Below are 22,509 nucleotides of genomic sequence, written 5' to 3' on the forward strand. Positions count from 1 at the left end.
TACAAAGAATACTTTAAAAAATGTAAAATGAGTTTGTAAACAGATTGAGAGGGGTTGACTTGCTGCAGTTACAGGCTTTGTGTGCAGGACCTGCTCTCTCCTCGGTAAAGGCCCATGTTTAGTTGGTTGTGAATCAATGTTTCACGTGTCAGTGAAGTGCTGAGCTCCATTAGCGTGAAGCTTTAATATGCCATAAAGCCGTCTCCTCCATGTGAGGGGAGCTCTGAGGAGCCAAGAACTTCACTGACACAGAAAGCGGTGGTAGTGTCCAAGGGTGGTGGAGCCACTTAATTTACATGGACACTGCTTTTCATGGAGTCTACTACGAAGGATTACTTTCACATTCCAAAGAATCAAAACGTATAATTGTATAGTTAATTGATGAAGGTAGTTACAATGTAAGTTATTTGCAAAGATCTTCTGTTTTATTTTATTTTTTTTTCTCTATATAACCCTGCATGGGAATTGATCTTTAATGGTACTTCAACGCTCAAATTTTGCTTAGGCTCCGGCCAAAGTGTGCGCGGCGCAAACAAAATCCAGTAACTCTATTAGGCCGGCCATAGTGCACACAACGACGCAGCAAAATTTTGAAGACACAAAAAATGTGTGTTTTATTGCGCCACGTGAGCGTTTGAGCCAATCAGCGTGAACCATCCTGGTGACGTCACGGCCAATCTTCCCCGTCACAAGCTCATCTGAGTCCACAGATCACTCAGGCAACAGGTGCGCGCACACCTCCTTGTGCTCCGTCGCGCGCGCATGCACTATGTCCAATGCCTTAGGTTTCTTACATTGATTTTAGTTTGCTACATCATGGGCACAGACATACAAATTAACACACTTTGTAGCTTCCTCCCTTTAGGCCAGGTCCCCGCTGGCTACTGCACAGCAGGCGCTGCGGGGACAAGAGCCACCCCACAATGGGGCCGGGCCCGCTGCGCCGACAGTTTCTCCTGCTCTCAAGGAAATTGAGATCAGGCGTCGCGACAGAGCGCTAGGCCACGCCCCCCAGCGGTTAAGCCAATGAAGACAAACCTGCCGGGTGACGTCACGGCCGTGCCCCCGTCACGCCCACCCCTGTCTTTCCACCTGCAGCTCACTGCAGACCGGGGGACTCGGCTGCATGCACCGCATGCCTCGCAGACGTGCGTGCAGCGCATGCAGCGGGGCCGCAGCCTTATAGGCACTTAGTGGTGCCTGTGTTGTACAGAATATGAAAGATCAGAACTCCTAGTCCAAGAGATTGTAAAATACACACAGGATTTTGAAGACCTGAAACCATTTATTCTACTAATCTACATTTTGTGTGCCTATTATTTGGGAAGTCCCTCCCTACCAATGTCACACTCTTATTTGAACCTGCCGTTTGTTAAGAGAAAAAAAGAAAAGAAAAACGTTCTCCTTTGATTGTAATTGCGTATAGCCTGTTGCCATATCTGCAGGAGCATGTTGAGTTATCGGTCTTCAATAAAGGACTCCATATATTTTAATCCATTTAGACACATCACTTTAATAAATGACTGTAAGAATAGACATAATCCTTCCTAGTTTGATCTCTAGATCAAACATCATATTTTTTTTTTTTTTTTGCTTTGTCAAAATCACTATGGCAACCCCATTCTACAATTTCACGCCCTAATTAAGGATTCTCAGCTTGCAAGGTGTTGTTGGAACTGCTAAAATATATGCTGAGCTGGCATTTCATTTTGCAGGATGCATGCAATAAGCCCCCCCATCCCTCACCATCTCCACCCACCTTTCAGTCCCAAAGCTAACAATTAAATGGCCTTTGAAAATGGCAGAGCGGCTTAGGAAGGGAACTCTCGCTGGAGTCTAACCTTTTCTTAAGCTGCAAGATTGTGTTTGGAATTAATGATAACTTTCCGAGCTCAAAGTGTGCAGGGGGGAAGCAGCAGTACTTTTCAGGCCAGGAGTGAAATAGCTGCAGCCTCCTTGTGTTCTGCATATAAAGTACCAGGGAAAATCTACCCTCTCTGTTATCAGGCACCAGACTTTTTCGGAAACCGGTAGCAGCTGAAGAACCCTCTTTCCTCGCCGCGTCAGGCACTAGTCGCATCCTTCTCGGAGGATTTGTAATTGTTTTTCATGTGACATAAGTTTGTCAGTCTCAGCTCAGTCCACACAGAATAATTTTCGACAGTTTAAATTCTTCACTTGTCAATTAGCACAGCAGGCGGTTTGCCAAGCGACGTGCTCTGGAATTTGCTACATGTTAGGCTCATGATTTCCATATGGCTATTGAGCGAGCATTTTTTCTTTTTTAATAATTTTTGAAAGGCATTGTCATGGCTCACATCAATGTTACACACATCTCTGTTCCCTCTGGAGCAAGTATTCAGAAGTACCAAGTGGTAAAATGCAGGTTTGCTAAAGCTTGGTTCATGCATTCAGCTCCCAGTGAGAGCTTCAAAGATATTCCCAGGACACCCTGGAAAATGAGATGTGCGTGTCATTGTAACTTTCCTGCTAATGTATTTTTACATATTTATGAGCACAACAGCAACAACACACACACAATTTGTATGTATTATTTGGTGTTCACTTAGTTGAGGAGCACAAGTTTATCAGGGGCCCCTTACAATACCTCTTGGGGGGACTTGTGCGTTATTCACGTAACTTTGTAATCAGTAACGAGCACGGATACCTTCTTTCCCAGGTCCGTGGATACCGAACTTTCATGTTTATTAACTTGAACGTTTTTGTGGAAGAGAAAGAGCCAGAAAAATCACCAAACACAATTTGACAAAATAGAACTGGTGTGTTTTGAATCATTTATAAACAGAGATGTCTTTTCCCCGCCATGTTTATAATTATTATCTTGTCTAATTAGGGTGATGCAGTAGACGATACCTCTTTATTAAAGTTCATCCCCACCCCCAGTTACATATTTCTCTATTCAAACGTAGTGATGTAAATGGGTGAAATGAATAGTCCTGTTTGAGTAGCCTCGCTGTGTTTCTGCTGTTGTGCTTGTCATGTCAGTTGCATTCTCTGTTCCTCTCCCTTCTGATGTTTCGGTCCATGTTAGATTATTTCAGTACATCATGAACAATATTTGCGATGTGTTCTCATTGTTTTACCTGTGATTAATATGTTTGCGCTTATGTTTAGTATCTTTCCAGTCTCTTTTTATATCTGGCATGCTCAACTCCAGTTCTCAAAGCTCTCCCTCCCCCCTACAAGAGGTCAAGTTTTTAGCTTATCCCTGCTTCAGCACAGATAGCTCAGTCTTTGAGTGAGCCTTTGATTGAGCCACCTGTGCTGAAGCTGGGGTATTCTGAAAGCTTGACCTGTTTTGGGGACTGGAGTTGACACCCCTCTGCCTTTATATCAGAGCATTGGTGCTTTACAATATATGCTGTTGTATGGGAGGTGTACTCTTTGTTTTACTTGTCCCACCTGCCATTAATCCAGTTGCCCAAAATACTTCCGCATTATAAATAAGTGATATCAGTAGTTGCAACCACCATAATATTACAAGTGGATTGAAACGTACAGTATAAACGCAAATCTGGATCAGATAGGCTCCAGAAAGATTTCCGCAGTCTTCCAACAATGTTCAGTACCATACAGTATATTAATTTGAAAGGTTGCTGGCCGCAGAATGAATGGCTGAACATGTAAGGTATATGTAATATAATGCAAAATAAACCATGCAACAGAACAATAGTGGAATAGCAAATATGTTCATGAAACAGACAGTTATTTTTAAGAGGTTTACTTCGTTCTACCCAAAAAAGAGATATTTCATGGTTACTTGGATTTTAAAACTAATCCCATATCCTTTTTCATTAGTATTGAATGTGACATATATATTTTTGGTGTTGTGTACACACACTTGACCTTATGAAAGCTACATAATGTTGGATGAAGTCGCATCAAAGAATGACATGGGATTACAGTTCTGCTATGTACAGGCACGATCATAAGGGGAGAGACTTTGTGGTCTTTCCTAAACGTATTAAAATGTTTAAGCATTTTCACAGACTGATGGTAATCATAATAATCTAACTCCTTGGTGTTTAGTGCACCGAGGGATGTTGGAATAATCTTACAGTACTTTAAGACCCTCCCAAATGTTCATCTGAATGTCCCCTGTTTTACATGATTGGCGTGGAAATAAAAAGGGAGATAAATTGGTCAGACGTAATCATGAGAACCAGTCAAACATTCCTGCCGTGTATCATGATGCACAAGCTGATTGAAAGGTAGATTTACTAGAGCTTGATGAAATCGGCTTTATCCGCGGAGCTGTCTGAAAGCTGGGCAGAAAAAAAAAAAAAGGTTGATTGTTTTAGTTTTTCCATTTTTGCCAGCAAAGATTTATTATTTTGGTTTTGATGGCATTTTATCGGTACAACAACACTCGCCCAAAGAATGACAGGTTTCTGGTACCTGGCTGCTAAATGCTTCCAGCTTTTAACTTCATCCCTGTTATGGATTTCATTCTGTATTATTGGTCTGTAACAGCATAGAATCCACGGTACTCCTGAATCTACAGGTTTCTGCACACACACACACACACACACACACACACACACACACACACACACACACACACACACACACACACACACACACACACACACACACACACACACACACACACACACACACACACACACACACACACACACACACACACACACACACACACACACACTTTATACGTGTGCTTCCTTCCAAATGCAATGGTACCCTATCTGTTTCTGCAATGCAGTTTTTTGCCTCTGATTCCTTACCTCCCTCCTCTTGTACATCTCAAAATACTATTGAACCTACCTACGATGAGAACAATGTTTTATTTATACTGCACAAAATGAAATACCTGTGGCCTCTTTTTGGAGACTGCGTTTGTGCTGCTGGATACACCACTGGTTGCTTGCTGTTTTTTCTTTTTAGTTACAGAAGGTTAGTTGTTTGAGATGGAAGAGAAATTAGGTCATCGTCATTTGTATCAAATTTCACGGGGAAGCGGCTCAAAAGGTTTGCTGCGGATAAGATACCTTTATTGCAAAATGTTAGTCCAACAGATTTGAACACCTAACACGCTGCAGTTTACCGTGTGCGCTCTCATGTCGTCTTGTTTTCTAGTTGGGAGAAATTTGTGATGTTTAAAATTTGCCCAGAAAATAGCAGCTGGGTGGACAGTTAAATAGTGCTCCTAAGACCTTTTTATAAATAGTAATTATAAAATGACACTTGTACATTTTCTTCGTTCATGAAATGCTAAGGTGTTTTTTTTTATCCGCTTCATGCTTATTTATGATCTTCATATATTTGGAAAGCTTCTCTTGAAATTAATTATGTATGTTCTATGCTGGCTACCCACTTAATAAATCTCCGCTAAAGAGTGCCCTAGTGATAGTTGTGGTTTTGGATTTTGACTTTCTATTTATATATTACATGGTTACATTTTTATAGCTTCCAAACTGCACAAGGCAAAGGCTGTGAGCACTTTTATTGGTCCGGTTATGCATTCAACCATACGGTTTTCCTGCCTCTCACACTTAAGCAACAATTGCCATGGCTGTGGTCCTAAAGCTTTTTGGAATCTGGTTTCTAACTATGAAGAATAAGGACCTTCCTTGTTCTGTAACCTCTTCACCATGAGATGGGTAAACAGTCGATACACCCATCCAAGCAGCACAGTGTTTTCTTTTAATTACTTTAATTACAGGCTGCAACCTTCAAAATGCAAGGAACCTTATTTCTCTATCTCAGTGGTTTCCAACCTTCAAAAAGTTTTTTTTTTTTAGTTAAGGAACCCTATGTGAAATTCTGAGGCATCCAACACTCTCTAGCAGTGCGTCCGACATCAGATACATAGTAATTTTTTCTGTATTTGGTACAAATGTTATAAATTACCTGAAAATTACAGGGAACCCAGGGTTCCCTGGTTGAAAAACATTGCTCTATATGTTCTGTTATTCCAGGGGAAAGTCATCTATAGCATTAACATAGAAAATGAAAACACACTCGTGTTCTCTAGAGATGTCTTGTGCAGTATAATCAAATGTATGTCCTAGTATTGGGATAAGGATATCTTGCAATCATACCCCCTGAACACCCACCTGTGCCCTGTGAGGAAAGTGATAATCTTCCCTCATGTAGGAAACCCGGGGTCGTGGGTGTACGCAGCCGTCTGCTCGATAGGGGTTTGTAACCGCTGTGAGCCCGGCTGAGTGCAGCCTCCGTGCGTCCCAAGGTGCGCGCTTCAGTAGCAATAGACAGAAGTAGGAGAAAATTACAAAGCATCCGCAGACTGGTTGATAAAGACCGGAAGTAGCGCGGGAACCTGGTTTTGTAGAAGAAATATATAAAAGTTCTTTATTAGAACACACACAAAATTGTGATGATTAAGTGAAAGTCTCCAACGCATTTCACACCTAAGACTGTGGACATGGTGCCGCAACCCGTGCGGAGGCTGAGGGAACGGCAGTGCTTTCCCTGGCCATAGTACTCGGGCCATGGGGGGTGTTCTTGGGGGCGTTTCTAGTGACGTCACAGAGCTGTCTCGCCCTCATTGGGCGAACCGCTCACGTGACCGCCCTAGCGCATCGCGCGCTGCCTACGCACGCCGCATGTATGCGAACACTGCCTTAAGGCAGTCTGTTCAGTCAGCGTGCGGACACATCCGCGCGGTCTGAGGTACCATGGACGCAGCCTAAGTGGTGCTTTCTCAAGGAGTCTAATAAACTTTTATATATATATTTTTCTACAAACCGGTTTCCCGTGCTACTTTTGATGTTTCTTTCGTCAACCAGTTTGCTTTGCTCCATCATTTTCTTCTACTTCTATAGCATAAGCAGGAATACATTTCCCACATAAAATGATGCCATTGAAAAAAATGGAATGACAGTAAGTGTGTTACATAGTATGGCAGCTTTTGGGTTTGTGACTTCCTGTTCCTTCATTTCCAATCGCCTCCTTCCAACCCTATCCCTCACTGTGCAGCCAAATAGTGAAACACATTATTGTAAATTAGGATTATATAGTTTGTGGCCCTCCTGGTTCGCTGCTTCTTTAGGATGCATTTTTATAAGTAAAATCCTAATATTTTCTGTGTGTATACATTGTTAAAATTTTGCATGTTAATGAGCTTACTATTTTGGTGAAATATTGAAAGAACATAGTGTGTGAGGACGCTTTCCCGTCTATGATCGTCTAAAAACGAGCTGATTGCGTGGTAATAATCGCTGTACCTGCCTCTTTCATATCTTGGGTATGAGCTCTAACATAACCCATGAGAAACATAGACAATCTACTCTGTCATGTGACCTGTGTGTCTGTGCTTTTGCCCTGCGTAACATACAACAAAACTTTCTACAATCTATATCATTGGCTCCCTTACAAGTCTATAATCCTCTGTGAAGTAAAATTGCTGATTGCTTTTGAAAAATGCAAGTTTTTATCAAGTACTAGCTGAGAGACCCAGCGGTACCAGGGATGTGAATTCCTAATAATTGTTGGGTGGGGGTGTGAAGGTGGGTGGCGGTGTGAAGGTGGGTGGGTTACTGACTATTACTGACTTACTTTACTGACTGGGTTTACTGACACTGGGTGGGTGGGGGAGGCAATGTGTTGGTGAGTGGGTGGAGGGAGACAGTGGGTGAGGGGAAACAGTGGTTGGGTGACTTATCTTGAGCGGGTGGGGTGTGGGGGGGGGGGGGGTTGGACGCGAGACTGCCGGGCTGTGACAGGAGGCGCGCGCAGGGTAAGCTTGGTTGGCGCTTCCACTCTGTCCCAGGTTGGGAGGGGGGAGTGGCGGCATGGGGCAGGAGGTGCGCGCGGGGGAAGGTTGGAGGCTCCTCGTGTCCCCCCACCGGCCACCCCAGGAGACAGTCAGCCGCTCCGCGACCGCCACTGCCGTGCTCCTCCCGCGCCCATGTCCCGCAGCGTGCGGCCAAGCAGGGTGAAGGGCGCGCCGAGAGGGAAGGTAGCGGCCAGGGGTAACGGACAGGCCGTCCCAGGGGACAGTCAGCTGCGCGATGAGGGGGAGCTGGCGACTGAGCTGCGCGGGAGGGGGGGTCATTGATGAGGGGGAGCCGACGGGTGAGCTGGGGGGGCGGGTTGACGCGGTACCGGAGGGCCGGACGGTGTGTAGTGTGCAGGGGTGAGAAGGGTGGCTTTTGGGGGGGGGGGCGGTACACGGTAGCGCACGGTACCTGAGGTGGTGTCTAGTCCGCAGGGGTTGAAAATTTTCTTGGGCAAAATCTGCGCTGGGATTAGTTTTTGAAGTGAGAGCAGGCGGTGATTGTTCTGAGAGTGTGCCAGTGGGGTAGACGTGGTCAAAGAACCACACAGGCCAATGAGAAGCGTGCTGGGGCGGGGCCGGGCCACGGACCAATCAGATTGACCAGAGGCTGAGTGACAGGCCGACGGACCAATCAGATTGCCCTGAGGCACAACAAACAACGTTTTCTGTTTTATAGATATAGATTATGAAATGTATCCTATTCTACCCTTCTTGTCAAAGCAAATCAGACATTTTTACCTTTTAGATTTATCTGTTAAACTGTTTACCTGTAGGATCTACATAGTGTCTATTCATGAGTAAGATTAGGCAAATATTGGACCCTCCAAAGCACACGGTTAATATTTTTTTTTTTTTAAATTCTTTATTGTCAACATTTTTATAACAATGAACACATAACACAATATGATACACTACAAAATGAAATATCACAATACAAGATACAAATTATAATAATCATAGATATAATTTGTTAAACAATAAATACATTCATAATACAAAAACAAAACAAAATTCTCTTAAAATAAACTCTGCTAATAAGTCAACTCCATATTTAGTAAACCCGTTTATCCATAGTTAATATTTTTTTTAAAGGCATCAAGTACCTACATTTAACTGTTCAATTCATTACAGTTCTTAATTGTTAGTCATTTTATTGCAGTACTAAAAGTTAAAAAGCATGTTATTGTCTTGTTGCCTTTGGATGGTTTGGGGACACCAAGCTCACTACTACTTATGTAGGATGTAGGATGCGATATAAAGTAGTACAGTATGAGTATAGAAAGTAGTACAGTATGTGTTCCACGAAAGGAAATGTACTTTACATGTAAAAGAAATCAGTGACACTTAAAATATATTTACTTTCACATTTCATAATGTCCTATGTTGTTCCAGCTTCATTAAGAGTTCTCAGTACCCAGTTCTTGTCACCTGTCAATCTCCATGCTAAAACATATGTCTCCAAAACACAGAGAATTTGAATAAAAGAATGCACTTTTACCCAAATATATTTGTTTCAACGTAAACTTGCATTCCTCTAGACCATTGAGTCCCAATGGGGTTCGGGAGCTCATGGGGGTTCGTGAGGTCTTAAAGGTGTTTGCCCCCCCAAATTTTGTAATGATGAGTCCCAGGTAGTATAGTGGGTTCCTGAGTCTGTGTGGGGTCTTTGCACATACATGGCCCCCAAACTGCACCTTAGTATGTGGTATAGCTGTCAATTACAGTGTGTAAATGTGTGTTCCCCCCACGAGCTCAGGACACTATACTGCCTGGGTTTACTCAAAAAGTTTTGTTAGCAATAGTCTGAGTAGGCAATAAGATTTATTAATGTGGGGTTCGCGGAACAAATATTTTCTATCAGGGGGTGCACAATGTAAATAAGGTTGGGATAGATATATGCGATATGATATATGTATGTTTGCTAATTTGTTATGTTCTCTCTTTTGTAGCCATGATACACAAACAACCTGCTGGGATCATCCCAAGATGACTGAGCTCTATCAGTCTTTAGGTAAGAAACTGTTTACTAGAAATCTATAAACCATTAATGTTGTTTCCTGTCTGGCTGACTTTCCCGCTCTTCTTTCCCGTTTCAACAGTATTTTCCACTTTTTTATGACCTACTGGTACTCAGAACAGCGTGTTAGGATCCTGCCTGCAGAGCTTACAATGACATATTGTACTCGCACTTTTGGGCTCCCACTTTACAAACTCATGTGTTAGTCTTGAAATTAACGCCTTATACAACTCTGCCCTTTTAGTGGCGAATTACACATGTTCTTAAGTCTTTTGGCCAAGTCCAGTGGCTAATGTCTGGCAAATATTGCTGTAGATAAAGTTACTCTTAATACATTACTTGTCTACAAAGTGGTAATTTTGTCCCATATGCATTTAAGTGTCTCTTAGATATTTTTTGAAATACCGTCGGCTTAAGTTTACAAAACTGATTAAACAAAGATTAATGTTGAGGCTCATCGCAGTCTGGTAGAAAGCCAAAGCAAACCTTCATCCACTTGTATTAACACTATTGTACAGTAGGCATAGCCGAGTTGTTCTCATAAGGTCTTCCATGATGCAAAGCTGTGTCAGTGGTGCATCTTAAAGACGGATTTCCATGACCGATCTCTAAAATATAGACCTAAAGGGCATTCACAATGACTAATTTACTGGGTACTCAGCAGAGTGGGAACAAAAAGGGAAAGCAAAAGCCATTCATTATAATACATTCATTCATTATAATATAGTGTGTGTGTGTGTGTGTGTCTGTGTGTGTGTGTGTGTGTGTGTGTGTGTGTGTGTGTGTGTGTGTGTGTGTGTGTGTGTGGCCTTCTGTGGTGCAGACTTCATGACCCATTAGTATTACTTTAGCTAACTTTTGTTAGCATTGGTGTACATTTCCAAAATCATAGCTTCCAAATCCAAATGTAACGCTGTTTCCCCCACCCAATCGCAGATAGGGGCCATTACAGGGTTTATGGTGCATATACCTGCTGGCAACAGGAGGGCTGAGTCGTCCGCCAATGGTAGTGGGGACACAGGAACAGGCTTCTGGGGTTCATACCCCACATATCTCCTTAGCAGTGCAGCGCCTCCATCTGCCTTGGACTCCAGTAACTGAAGGTGATCTCCCAAGGTAGAACTTATTACCTCTCCCCCCTGTAAGGTCACGCACCAGGCAGGAGGTATATTGCAAACAGGAACAGGTTTATTACTACACTCTGCAGTAACAGTTACTCAGCAGTCTTCTCCGGATACAGTCTGTCAGTATTCACTGGATGATGGTCAATGGACCACCACTACAGGCCATGGGCCCCCGCAGCCGTCCTAGCTCTGCCCCACCTCCCTAGCGGAGCCATTGTCCACACTCTCTCTCCCCGGAGGGAAGAGCACAGGCTCCCAGTTGTGTGACCTGCCTTCCTCAGAGGGAAGGAACAACCACTAACGTGAGGGCGGTCCTGCCCTTAAGTACAGCCAGAAGGCGGCACCCAGCTGTCCCAGCTACAACAGGATGTACACCCCCTGCTGTCACTCAAGTGCAGTACTAAAGGTGAGGGGGAAAACCCCATACCAACTACTGGCAACCTGAAAGTATAAGGGTTTACTGCCTGCCTATTGGGTAGAATAGTAGACAGGGGGTACCCCGCTACACAAAGTACGTTTGATATGTAAAATGTAATTTCTATTGAACATAAATGTTGTCGTGTGCTGGTTCAGAAACTCTGAAGTCACATTACACGAATCATATTTGAGTTGCTTTTCATGGCCACATTTTTGAGTGATAATCTTATGAAATACACACCTGGTGTGGTTTTGAATTGTATGTCTCTTCGGTCTGCAGTTTATTTTATAGCTAACTCCAGCCAAATGTGATCTCTTCTGAAGATCAGAGATTATCCACAGCGGGCAAAGATCTTGATCCAAATTTAATGACGTGGCAGGTATTAAATGTTTGTAACTGAGTTGGGAGGAGAACTGCCTCTCCATCAGTGTGTGCTTGAAAAATGTGAGTTTGGTTCCCTGGTATTAGTAATTGTCTAGTTCCTATGATAACTGCTTCAGTGTTAACACAAACTGATTTTAGGCTAATTTGATATTTAGCACATTGTGATTCACAGCCAGAATTTCAAGTTCTGGCATAACTCTGATTTTCTTTCAAAGGAAATAAAGCCAAATAGTGTTTATACTGTAGCATTACCTGGCCTCCATTCAGAACTCGTCAGAATTCAAGGCAGGTTTTTTTTTCCACTCAGAAAAAAAAAAGCAGCAGTAATGTAGAATTTAAATTGCATACAAGCTGGGAAACTTCAAATCAGGTCTTACATTTTGTATCTCATTTATGTCTAAAAGGCATCATTTTCCTTTTGTTGTTTGCTTTTTCCTGCAGTCTGTGGGGTCTTGTAAAAACAGCAGGTGCAGGTTTAGTATTCCATTGTATAATGCACGGGAATTGTCCATCAGTCTTTTCAGCCTCACCAGTTGTTTTAGGCTGGCTTTCATATCTTAGAAGGATTCATTTTTTTTTATTTCCCTAGAAAAAAAAAATGAGACCTCATTATGTTCTGTCTTGGCCATCTGCACATTTAACAGGTAGCTGTGCTGAATTTGTAGTCTGTCTGAATGTAAAAAAATGCTTGATTTTGCACTTGATTGCAGCACACAAAGCTTGTCATTAGCACAGTATAAATGCACATTGCTTGTCTGTTTATTGTAAGCAGATCATCTGAGGCTATTTCATCAGTGGTCCTTTTTTTATGTTTTACCTTTTTTATTTAAAATAATACATAGTCATGTTTGCAGAATAAGTACCCAAAAGATTACTACCATTAATGTACTGTAAACAAAACAGAAAAACACCTGATAGGTGTATGGTATCGACAATTACAGGGCTATTATTGAGCTCAGCCATTTTTTTTAAAGTTTTAATTTAACTCTCTATATCAGGGCTGCACCCCATGCGGCCCGCGACGGACCCCCTTCAAACCCCCCTTCTTCCTGGTAGGGAAAGAAGGACGCGCTCCAGCAATTTCTGTGCGCGCTCTCCCCTAACCTCCCTCCTCCAGCACGGGGACGCGCTCTAGCAGTGTAGCGCAACCCGGAACTTCCGGGTCTGCTGCTAGAGCGCGCTTCCCTCGCGCTTCCATGCCGCCACCGCCATCACCATCACCATCACCAGGTAAGCATGGGGGGGGGGGTAGTTCATTCATGCGGGGGGCTGCTGACATGGGACGGGGCTGGGGGGTTGCTGACATGGGATGGGGCTGGGGGGCTGCTGACATGGGACGGGGCTGGGGGGCTGCTGACATGGGACGGGCTGGGGGGCTGCTGACATGGGACGAGGCTGGGGGGCTGCTGACATGGGACGGGGGTGGGGGGCTGCTGACATGGGTGGGGGTGGGGGGCTGCTGACATGGGAGGGGGGCTGCTGACATGGGAGGGGGGCTGCTGACATGGGAGGGGGGCTGCTGACATGGGAGGGGGCTGCTGACATGGGTGGGGGGCTGCTGACATGGGTGGGGAGCTGCTGACATGGGTGGGGAGCTGCTGACATGGGTGGGGGCTGCTGACATGGGTGGGGGGCTGCTGACATGGGTGGGGGGCTGCTGACATGGGTGGGGGGCTGCTGACATGGGTGGGGGGCTGCTGACATGGGTGGGGGGCTGCTGACATGGGTGGGGGGCTGTTGACATGGGTGGGGGGCTGTTGACATGGGTGGGGGGCTGTTGACATGGGTGGGGGGCTGTTGACATGGGTGGGGGGCTGTTGACATGGGTGGGGGGCTGCTGACATGGGTGGGGGGCTGCTGACATGGGTGGGGGGCTGCTGACATGGGTGGGGGGCTGCTGACATGGGTGGGGGGCTGCTGACATGGGTGGGAGGCTGCTGACATGGGTGGGGGTGGGGGGCTGCTGACATGGGAGGGGGTGGAGGGCTGCTGACATGGGAGGGGGTGGGGGGCTACTGACATGGGAGGGGGGGTGGGGGGCTGCTGACATGGGAGGGGCGTGGGGGGCTTCTGGCGTGGAATGGGCTGGGGGGGGCTGCTGACATATGGGGGGGGGCTGCTGAAATGGAATGGGCTGGGGGTCCTGCTGAAATGGAATGGGCTGGGGGGGCTGCTGATATGGGCTGTGGGGGGCTGCTGATATGGGCTGTGGGGGGCTGCTGATATGGGCTGTGGGGCCCGACTCGGTTTTCCTTGTTAGGGGGGAGAGTGGTGTGAGTTGCAGGGGGGGAGAGTGGTGTGAGTTGCAGGGGGGGGAGAGTGGTGTGAGTTTTTTTCAGGGGGGGAGAGTGATGTGAGTTGCAGGGGGGGAGAGTGATGTGAGGTGCAGGGGGGGAGAGGGATCTGAGGTGCAGGGGGGGAGAGGGATGTGAGGTGCAGGGGGGAGAGGGATGTGAGGTGCAGGGGGGAGAGGGATGTGAGGTGCAGGGGGGGGGAGAGTGATGTGAGGTGCAGGGGGGGAGAGTGATGTGAGGTGCAGGGGGGGAGAGTGATGTGAGGTGCAGGGGGGAGAGGGATGTGAGGTGCAGGGGGGGGAGAGGGATGTGAGGTGCAGGGGGGGAGAGGGATATGAGGTGCAGGGGGGAGAGGGATGTGAGGTGCAGGGGGGGGAGAGTGATATGAGGTGCAGGGGGGGAGAGTGATGTGAGGTGCAGGGGGGGAGAGTGATGTGAGGTGCAGGTGGTGAGAATGATGTGAGGTGCAGGGGGGGTGGGATGTGTGTGGTGTGGAGGGGGAGTATTATGTGTGTCGGTGAGGGGGAGAGATTGGGGGTATGAGAGATAGATGGGGAGTATCGCAAAGATTGATAGTAAGGGGTTCTGGGGGAGATATGAGGATGATGATGATGAGAGATGCTGGAGGAGAGATGATGATGATGATGATGATGATGATGATGATGATGATGATGATTTTACCCGTGCGGCCCAAATTTTTTTTCCTTGGAGCAGTTCGGCCCTTCTCGCTTTGAGTTGTGCAGGCCTGCCCTATATGGAGTTTTTTGTTATTAGGTGTGGGACTGAAATACTAGCTGGGAGTGGAGAAATGCTTTCTACCACATACTGTATCTTTTATTACCTATGTTTAGCCCCATTAAACAGATCATTGGCATTACTTCCGTTTTGTCCTAAGTTGGGATGGACATTTCAAGTTCCTAATTGATTGAATGACTGTATTTGTAAAGACCTTTTTGTAAGGTTATTATGACAATACGTGACCTTCATACACTGTCTCCATACATCCTCACTGAAGAGAAGCAAAAAAAATAGGGCAGGGTGAGGATATGAGACACCCTTATTCAGTTAAATGGGGCTTACCGTGTATAGTGCCGAATCGGATCAGCGCCGTTGCAAATTACTTAATAAGGGCCTGAGTATTTGTTGAAAATGACAGCAAATTAAAATTTTTAGACTTTCAAAAAGGTTTGAAATTATTTTATTACAAATTGTTAATTTTGTTAACATCACAAGTTTTGTTCTAACACGTTTTTCACTGTCTTCAGTTAACATTGGATGTTGTACGCATCTTACGGCGGCGTCCATGCTGCCGAAGACCGCGCGGAGGCACGCAACAGCAGGAGGGGGCGCGATGAATCCGTTCAAACTGATTTTCGCGGTGGGCAGATCACGTGAGCGGTTCCCCCAATGAGGGCGAACCAGCTCCATGATGTCACAGACATGCCCCTAGACACGCCCCCCATGGTGCGTCTACCTTCTCCACAAAACGCTCCCGCTTCACACGGGTGAAATTGCACACGCCTCCGCACGGTCGACGGTTGTATGGGCACAGCCTAAGTAATCATTGTTATAGAGAGATTAATTTAAATTTGTGAACTGGACATGACTAGCAGATTCCTTAATTGCCCCTTTGCCTTGTGACCATGCTACCCCACAAAAGTCTCCCTCTTTGGCTCCTACAAACACAACATCAAAATGGTCACAGCATTTTATTGAGTCTTATACATAAATTAAGACTTTACCAACACCACTTAGATGTAGAATTCCAATGGACATACATGCTTTGTTGGCCAATGCAAATTTTATGAGAGCATAACTCTACATCCTGCTGTTCACTGTTGAGTATTAGCTCTGCCTCTATGAAAGGACAGCACATACCTCTGCCACCCTGGGTTCTGGTACCACTCTCTTAAAATCCAAGTGGAAGTACGGGAGAGCCAAACCAGTTCATTCTTCAGGCAAGGTTCTTCCACTTCTTTTTATGCAATTCTCTTTATTTTAACTGTGAAAACATTGCCATTGGTGCAGAATGACATGACCTCTAAATCAGCTGTGTGCAATAGGAATGCAGAGCTAGCCACACTTGTATCTGTCGTCTTTCCATATCCGCCACATTCTCATGTTGGTCACGATAGCTTCACACTTGTAAGTCGGGACGACTGCCGCCTTGCACCCCCTCCCTCTCCCACACCCCCACAGCTTTCGCTCTCTCCCACACACCCCCACAGCTCGCGCTCTCTCTCCCACACACCCCCACAGCTCGCTCTCTCTCTCCCACACACCCCCACAGCTCACGCTCTCTCTCCCGCACACCCCCACAGCTCGCGCTCTCTCTCCCGCACACCCCCACAGCTCGCGCTCTCTCTCCCACACACCCCCACAGCTCACGCTCTCTCTCCCACACACCCCCACAGCTCACGCTCTCTCTCCCACACACCCCCACAGCTCGCGCTCTCTCCCGCACACCCCCACAGCTCGCGCTCTCTCTCCCGCACACCCCCACAGCTTGCGCTCTCTCCCGCACACCCCCACAGCTTGCGGTCTCTCCCACACCCCCCCACAGCTCACGCTCTCTCTCCCGCACACCCCCACAGCTCACGCTCTCTCTCCCGCACACCCCCACAGCTCACGCTCTCTCCCGCACACCCCCACAGCTCGCGCTCTCTCTCCCGCACACCCCCACAGCTCGCACTCTCTCTCCCGCACACCCCCACAGCTCGCGCTCTCTCTCCCACACACCCCCACAGCTCGCGCTCTCCCACACACCCCCACAGCTCGCGCTCTCTCTCTCTCCTGCTGAGCCCCCCCCCCCAGAGTGGCAACAGGCCACCCGTATCCACCGGGCCGTTCAGCATTTCATGATATCACAAGAATAAGAGATCCTGATGGCATATATTTCTGTTTCTAAGTGCTCTGCTTAAACGTGTAGGGGTTGTTTTCGCAGTCCCTTATACTATATTAACCACTTCAGTGGAACGGGGCCCTGCAATCTGTTGGCGTTTACGAGCTTTTATTTACATACACCCCACAGTCAACATAGAGAACCATTTTTGAAGAAAAAATGTTGAGATATACATCTCTTTACCTCCGTGCTTACTCGTAGCACGCCCCAGGGGTTTTTGTTTTTAAGGATAAATCCATTTACAGTGGCTACTTGCCTGCACAATCATTTGGATGCAGATGTACATATTCCACTGCACATTCCTAGCCAGCAATGTGTTGTCTGTAATTCTCCCACAACAGTAAATTCTTCCAATGCCACGCTATCATTCTTTAAATATTATCTTATTTTCAATACACATTGCCAGTGTATTTCCACTGTTGGCGGGATCCAGCAATACCAGGCAATCCGTTTTCTAGTGCACCTGCCTGCATGACTATCTGTACATGGAATTTTTCTGCCATGATTCCTTCCTTGCTTAAGACATAGAGATTATGGGCTATATTGACCAAGTGGTGCTTTGCCATAAGGCACCTTTTATAGCTCATTGAATAAGTCATAAGGCGTCTTTTTGGCTCTGGAAGAATTCTTATGACTTAGCACCACTTAGTAAACATTAGCCTATATGTGGGGCTCATCTGGACAATTTGTTTCCCCGGGAGTTGTGTTCACACCTCTGTTTATCAGCTTGCCCACATCATCCTCTATGCGCTTTTTATCTGGTACAAGATATTGCTTCCAATCCACACTACACTCCTATTGTAGAGCTACAACTGGGAAATATGCAGGAAAACTGGGTGTGATTTAGAAAAACTCCTGGAGCCGTTATGATGAAGCTTTTTATGTTTCTATTTGGCAGCTACTGGAAACATTGGTTCCGATTGCTATGTATGAAGAATTTCAAGGTGACAGATTGGCTTGGTTGGCTACGTACATTTGATGTGGCTGCCCAAACTTCTGACCTTTAACAGTAGAAAATGGTTGGTGGTATACCCGAACAATGTTGGACACTTCTACTACCAATGCTTAACCTGATAATGGGTATATTTGGAAATTATTAGGGAAGAGTATTAGGGCTGTTATACAGTGTGTGCGGCCGTGCGCGGCCGTGCGCGCGCGTGCACGTGCCGCATGCTTTTTGTGTGTATGCTGTGAAGGTACTGTGTTTATGTGTGTGTGTGTGTGTGTGTGTGTGTGTGTGTGTGTGTGTGTGTGTGTGTGTGTGTGTGTGTGTGTATATATATGTATGTGTGTATGTATGTATGGGTAATTTATTATTTATTAAAAAAAAAAACCCATTGGTAAAAATAAAATATTACATTTGCGCAGACATACATATATACACATACACACACACACACACATATTCCCTCAGCCATCTATAACTGCCGTGGCCCGGCAGTATAGAACCAGCCTTATGGAGTGGATATATCTTTAAAAATAGTAAGATGTGGGGGGGGGGGGAGAGGGGTGCTTGGAACTGCTAACCCTTTTAAGAATTATTTTCTGAATCTGAAAAACTAACTGTCCTATAGTTGGGCTGGATGCAAATGTAGAACATTCATAGAACACCATGTATACTTTTTGTTTTTAATTTCATTCAATATTTTTGTAATTGGCTTGAAAATTAAAAGATCCCACCCATATTACATTTTTTTGCAGTAACTAGTTGTGGTGTAATCCTTATAGAAAAATTAAAATGCACGAGAAAAGGTTTTACGGCCATAAATCTGTTGATGGTTGTTGATTTTGAGAGAACGAATGAGGACATCAATTGGAAGATAGAATGTGAACCACTATGCTTCTGGTACATGGGTTAAGCAGATGACCTACGTACAGTAGATGTGGCATGCGGTAGCAGTATGCTCCTGTGTGGTTTTCAGAGTTCTTATAAAGGATATTCCGTAGCTTTCATTACAACAGGATGACCTTTGTGCATTTTTGTTTGAGTGGAGAGACGAAGTATTCTGTCTAGTTGCACTTCTATAAGGTCTGAGCATATTTGATTTTAGATGTCACAGTCTGGTCCATGATCATTAGAGATTTTTGCCTTTTAACTTCTAGTGATAACATTCCTTTGTGATAGCATGCATGTTACAGTATTTAGGCATCTTTACATATGAGCTGAACCCCATTGATTTTGAATGGACATCAGAGGCTACCTTGACATGAAAAAGCAACTTCACATATTGAACAAGGCCCTTAGTTTGGTGGTAATGTCGATGCAGGGCCCCCTCCTGAAGAGAAATTTTAAAGTAGAGTTCCACTTGGCAATGTATACTAGATTTGCAATAAGATAGTGTATTGGTAACGGATTATGTACTATTTATAAATAATTGTTTATTTAATGTTTTGCAAATAAAAATACCCCCTGTGAGCACATTCACAACTATAACCACATATGCACTCTCATCCATGCTGTAAGTTCACAGCAGAACACTGGAAAACATTAATACGAACTAGTACAACTAAATTACATTTTTCTTTTTTAGCGGCACTATAGCCAATGACAAATTGTTAATTTTGCATATTGTGCGTGTGTGTATTAATCAAGACTGCACTTTTTAATAAATCTCTGTTGCTTTTCCCCACCTGTAATAAATATTTAGCACCTGCCTATGCTGCTTCTATTTGTGTTAATAAGTGTAAGAGAATGGTTGAAAGGATTTGATGTGCCATTGAAACGCCACCAAACACATCCCTACAAAAGTTACATCAGCCCACATCTCACGTCTTAACTGATGTTACAAGGAAATCCTATGTGATCTTGATTCTGCATTCCTAAAAGTCCTCACTTGTAGCACTCCCATTCCCTTTAATCATATCAGACCTAGGAAAAAACAGAGGCCCGTTTCCACTTAGCAAAGTGTGTTGAAGTTGCAATTAAAAGGTGCAGTCCTTTCTAAGACCAATGTGAACTAATGGCAGTGACATTTAGAGAATTAGGTGATAGATGCCTTTTAAATCAGACAAATGATTTGGAGATTGTAAACAATCTTTATCAAATGTCTTTTTTGCATCCGTTCAAGATAAAAGTGAAGAACAATAAGTATAACATTAGTTACACCAGATCCACTAAAAATAAACTGAAATTTTTCGCAGGAAACAAATTAATTTCATTTTATAGATGGTGTAATCTGGATAAGAAAGTGAATTACATTTATACATTTACATTTTTCCCTACAATATAGAATTGCCACATTAAGTCAAAATCTGACATGTAAAACCCTTTTTTTTAAAAAGCATGTTCTGGTATAGCGCTGCTAGTTTTACATAGAACTTTACAGAGATATTTTGCAGGCACAGGTCCCTGCCCTGTGGAGCTTACAATCTGTTTTTTTTTTTTTGTGCCTGAAGGGGAGATAAAGTGACTTGCCAAAGGTCACAAGGAGGTGACACCGGGAATTGAGCCAGGTTCCCCTGCTGCAAACTCTGTGCCAGTCAGTGTCGTTACTCACTGAGCCGCTCCTTCTCCCTTATGCAGAGTTCTGTGTGGAAGATCATGTGACCAGGCAGGCACTAGATTCAATTGGTACATTTGCTAGAGAGAGAGCAAAAGGGGTGTGCCAGAGCCCGTCTAAAGAGGAAGGAGATGTGACTTTGTAAATGGTTGCTATAGAAACAAAAATGCTTGTTACATTAGAATACATTAAAAATGTCTTTAAAAATGACTTTAAAAAAAGCTACAAGTATTTTCTCATAGTACAGAACTGATTTATTTAAAATATATATATATATTTTAGGATATTGCTTGAAATGCAGGGAAGCAATCCGTGCTGTTAGTTTGTTTTTGTCATTGACCTTATTTGAAACACTGGGTTCCCCGGAGCGGAGTTGTAGTACAAACATACAGGTATCCTCGGTTCCTGAGAGATTTCATTTAAAAATTTCTGTACACAAATTCTTGTCCAGGAGAAACATGGCCACTGGGGTCAGCCTCAATCTGGCGAACCAATAGAAAGTCGCAATGTCGTGGGATGACATTGCAGTTTCCGATTGGGCGTCCCTGCAGTCATCATTTTTTTTTTTTTTCTAGCAAGTACTGTACTGTACTTGCAAAAGTTGGGGGGGGGGGGAGGGGAAGGTCTCTGCATTCAGGGGAGGGTGGGAAGTGGAGGTGGAGGAAGACTGCCTGAATGCTTGAGTGCCACATTTAAGCTCCAGTGGTCACTTCGATTTTGATATCGCTTTATATTTTAAAAAAATTTTGCCTTTACTTCCATGAGATAAGCTCATTGTTGCCTTCATTGTGTATGTATGTATGTCTTATTTATATAGCGTCATTAATGTACATAGCGCTTCACAGCAGTAATACACGTGACAATCATATAAATAACAAATAGTACAAATAACAGATCATGGGAATAAGTGCTTCAGACATAAAAGTAACATTGTGGAAGAGAAGTCCTTGCTCTGAGGAGCTTACAATCTAATTGGTAGGTAAGAAGAATGTACAGAGACAGCAGGAGGGCATTCTGGTAAGTGCGTCTGCAGGGGGCACATAGCCTGGTGGCAGGGAGAGTCAGAAAGCTATAAAGTTTAAACAGAGACAGCAGATGAAGAGGGTCTGTTGACGTGAGGAGAAAGCAAGAATGCTGGAGGAGTGGGGCAGAAAGAATTGATTATGGGGTATAGAATGAATGAGATGAGAGGGAGGGGAGGAGGAAGGGGGACTGCTGCTTTAAACCACAATAATTATTTTGGCTGCAGTAAACATGGTTTGGGTTCATGTGGGGTTGTCATCTGTCTGCCAGATCTCATCAATTCTTTGTATCATTATTTTTAATCTGTGGACTGGGCCTCCAAATGTAGTGCCGTTGGTGCCTTATTACATGGACATCCTAACGGAAGATCTTTCTTCCGGGAGGATTTATCTCCTTTTTGTAAGCCTTGTAGTTTACTAGTTATGATTAATAAAGTAAGAGGTAAATCATTTTAAACAGAAAAAAGAGGTTAGGTATTGTGGAGAGAACAGTGGACCCGCGCGGGCGCACTCCCCCCAGCTCGTAACCGTGCACTCTCCCTCCGGCGCCATGCGGGGCACGGGAGGCGGCGCCTCATGCCCTGCTCCTCCCGCGTAAACTCTCTCCCTGGAGCCCTACCCCCGCTGCGTGTTCCGCCAGCGGTGTGTAGGCGTGAAGCGGCACCGCGCGGGAAGAGTGGGCTAAGTGCGGAGGACGGCTGAAAGGGCGGAGGCAAGTGTTCGTAGTGGTGACAGGAGTGTGTGGTTTAGTGAAGGAATTAATATTGGCTTTGGCGGGAAGGTGGCCATTTTAGCCGAGTAGCGGTGTCGCCAAGCGGGCGCGGAGCGGGTGGGAAGGCATACATTTTTACACGTGCATGGAAGGTGGACAATTTATATTTAATCGTGCATGAAGGCTGGAATTTTGGGAGCGGCCGGGGTCTGGGAAGGCTGAAATGGTGATGCTTGACAATTAATGTTATTGTTTTGGGAAGGTGGCCATTTTGTTAGCGGCCGGTAAGGCTGAAATTTTGAACGGTGAGCTACATTTTGTTGCATGAAGTGTGTTAATGAAGGGGGACAATC

General features: G+C 44.9%; 1 protein-coding gene across 21 annotated transcripts in view; it reads left to right on the plus strand.

The window, feature by feature from the left end:
- Positions 1 to 22,509, plus strand: part of DMD (dystrophin) — a 2,761,517-nt gene that overhangs the window by 2,638,411 nt on the left and 100,597 nt on the right. For all 21 annotated transcript variants that reach the window (XM_075590265.1, XM_075590266.1, XM_075590270.1 and 18 more), the window contains one exon: positions 9,733 to 9,794. In XM_075590265.1, the coding sequence (XP_075446380.1) occupies positions 9,733 to 9,794 (62 nt within the window). The remainder of the gene's footprint in view (positions 1 to 9,732; positions 9,795 to 22,509) is intronic.

Source organism: Ascaphus truei, chromosome 3 (assembly GCF_040206685.1).
Source record: "Ascaphus truei isolate aAscTru1 chromosome 3, aAscTru1.hap1, whole genome shotgun sequence".
Lineage (NCBI taxonomy): Eukaryota > Metazoa > Chordata > Amphibia > Anura > Ascaphidae > Ascaphus > Ascaphus truei.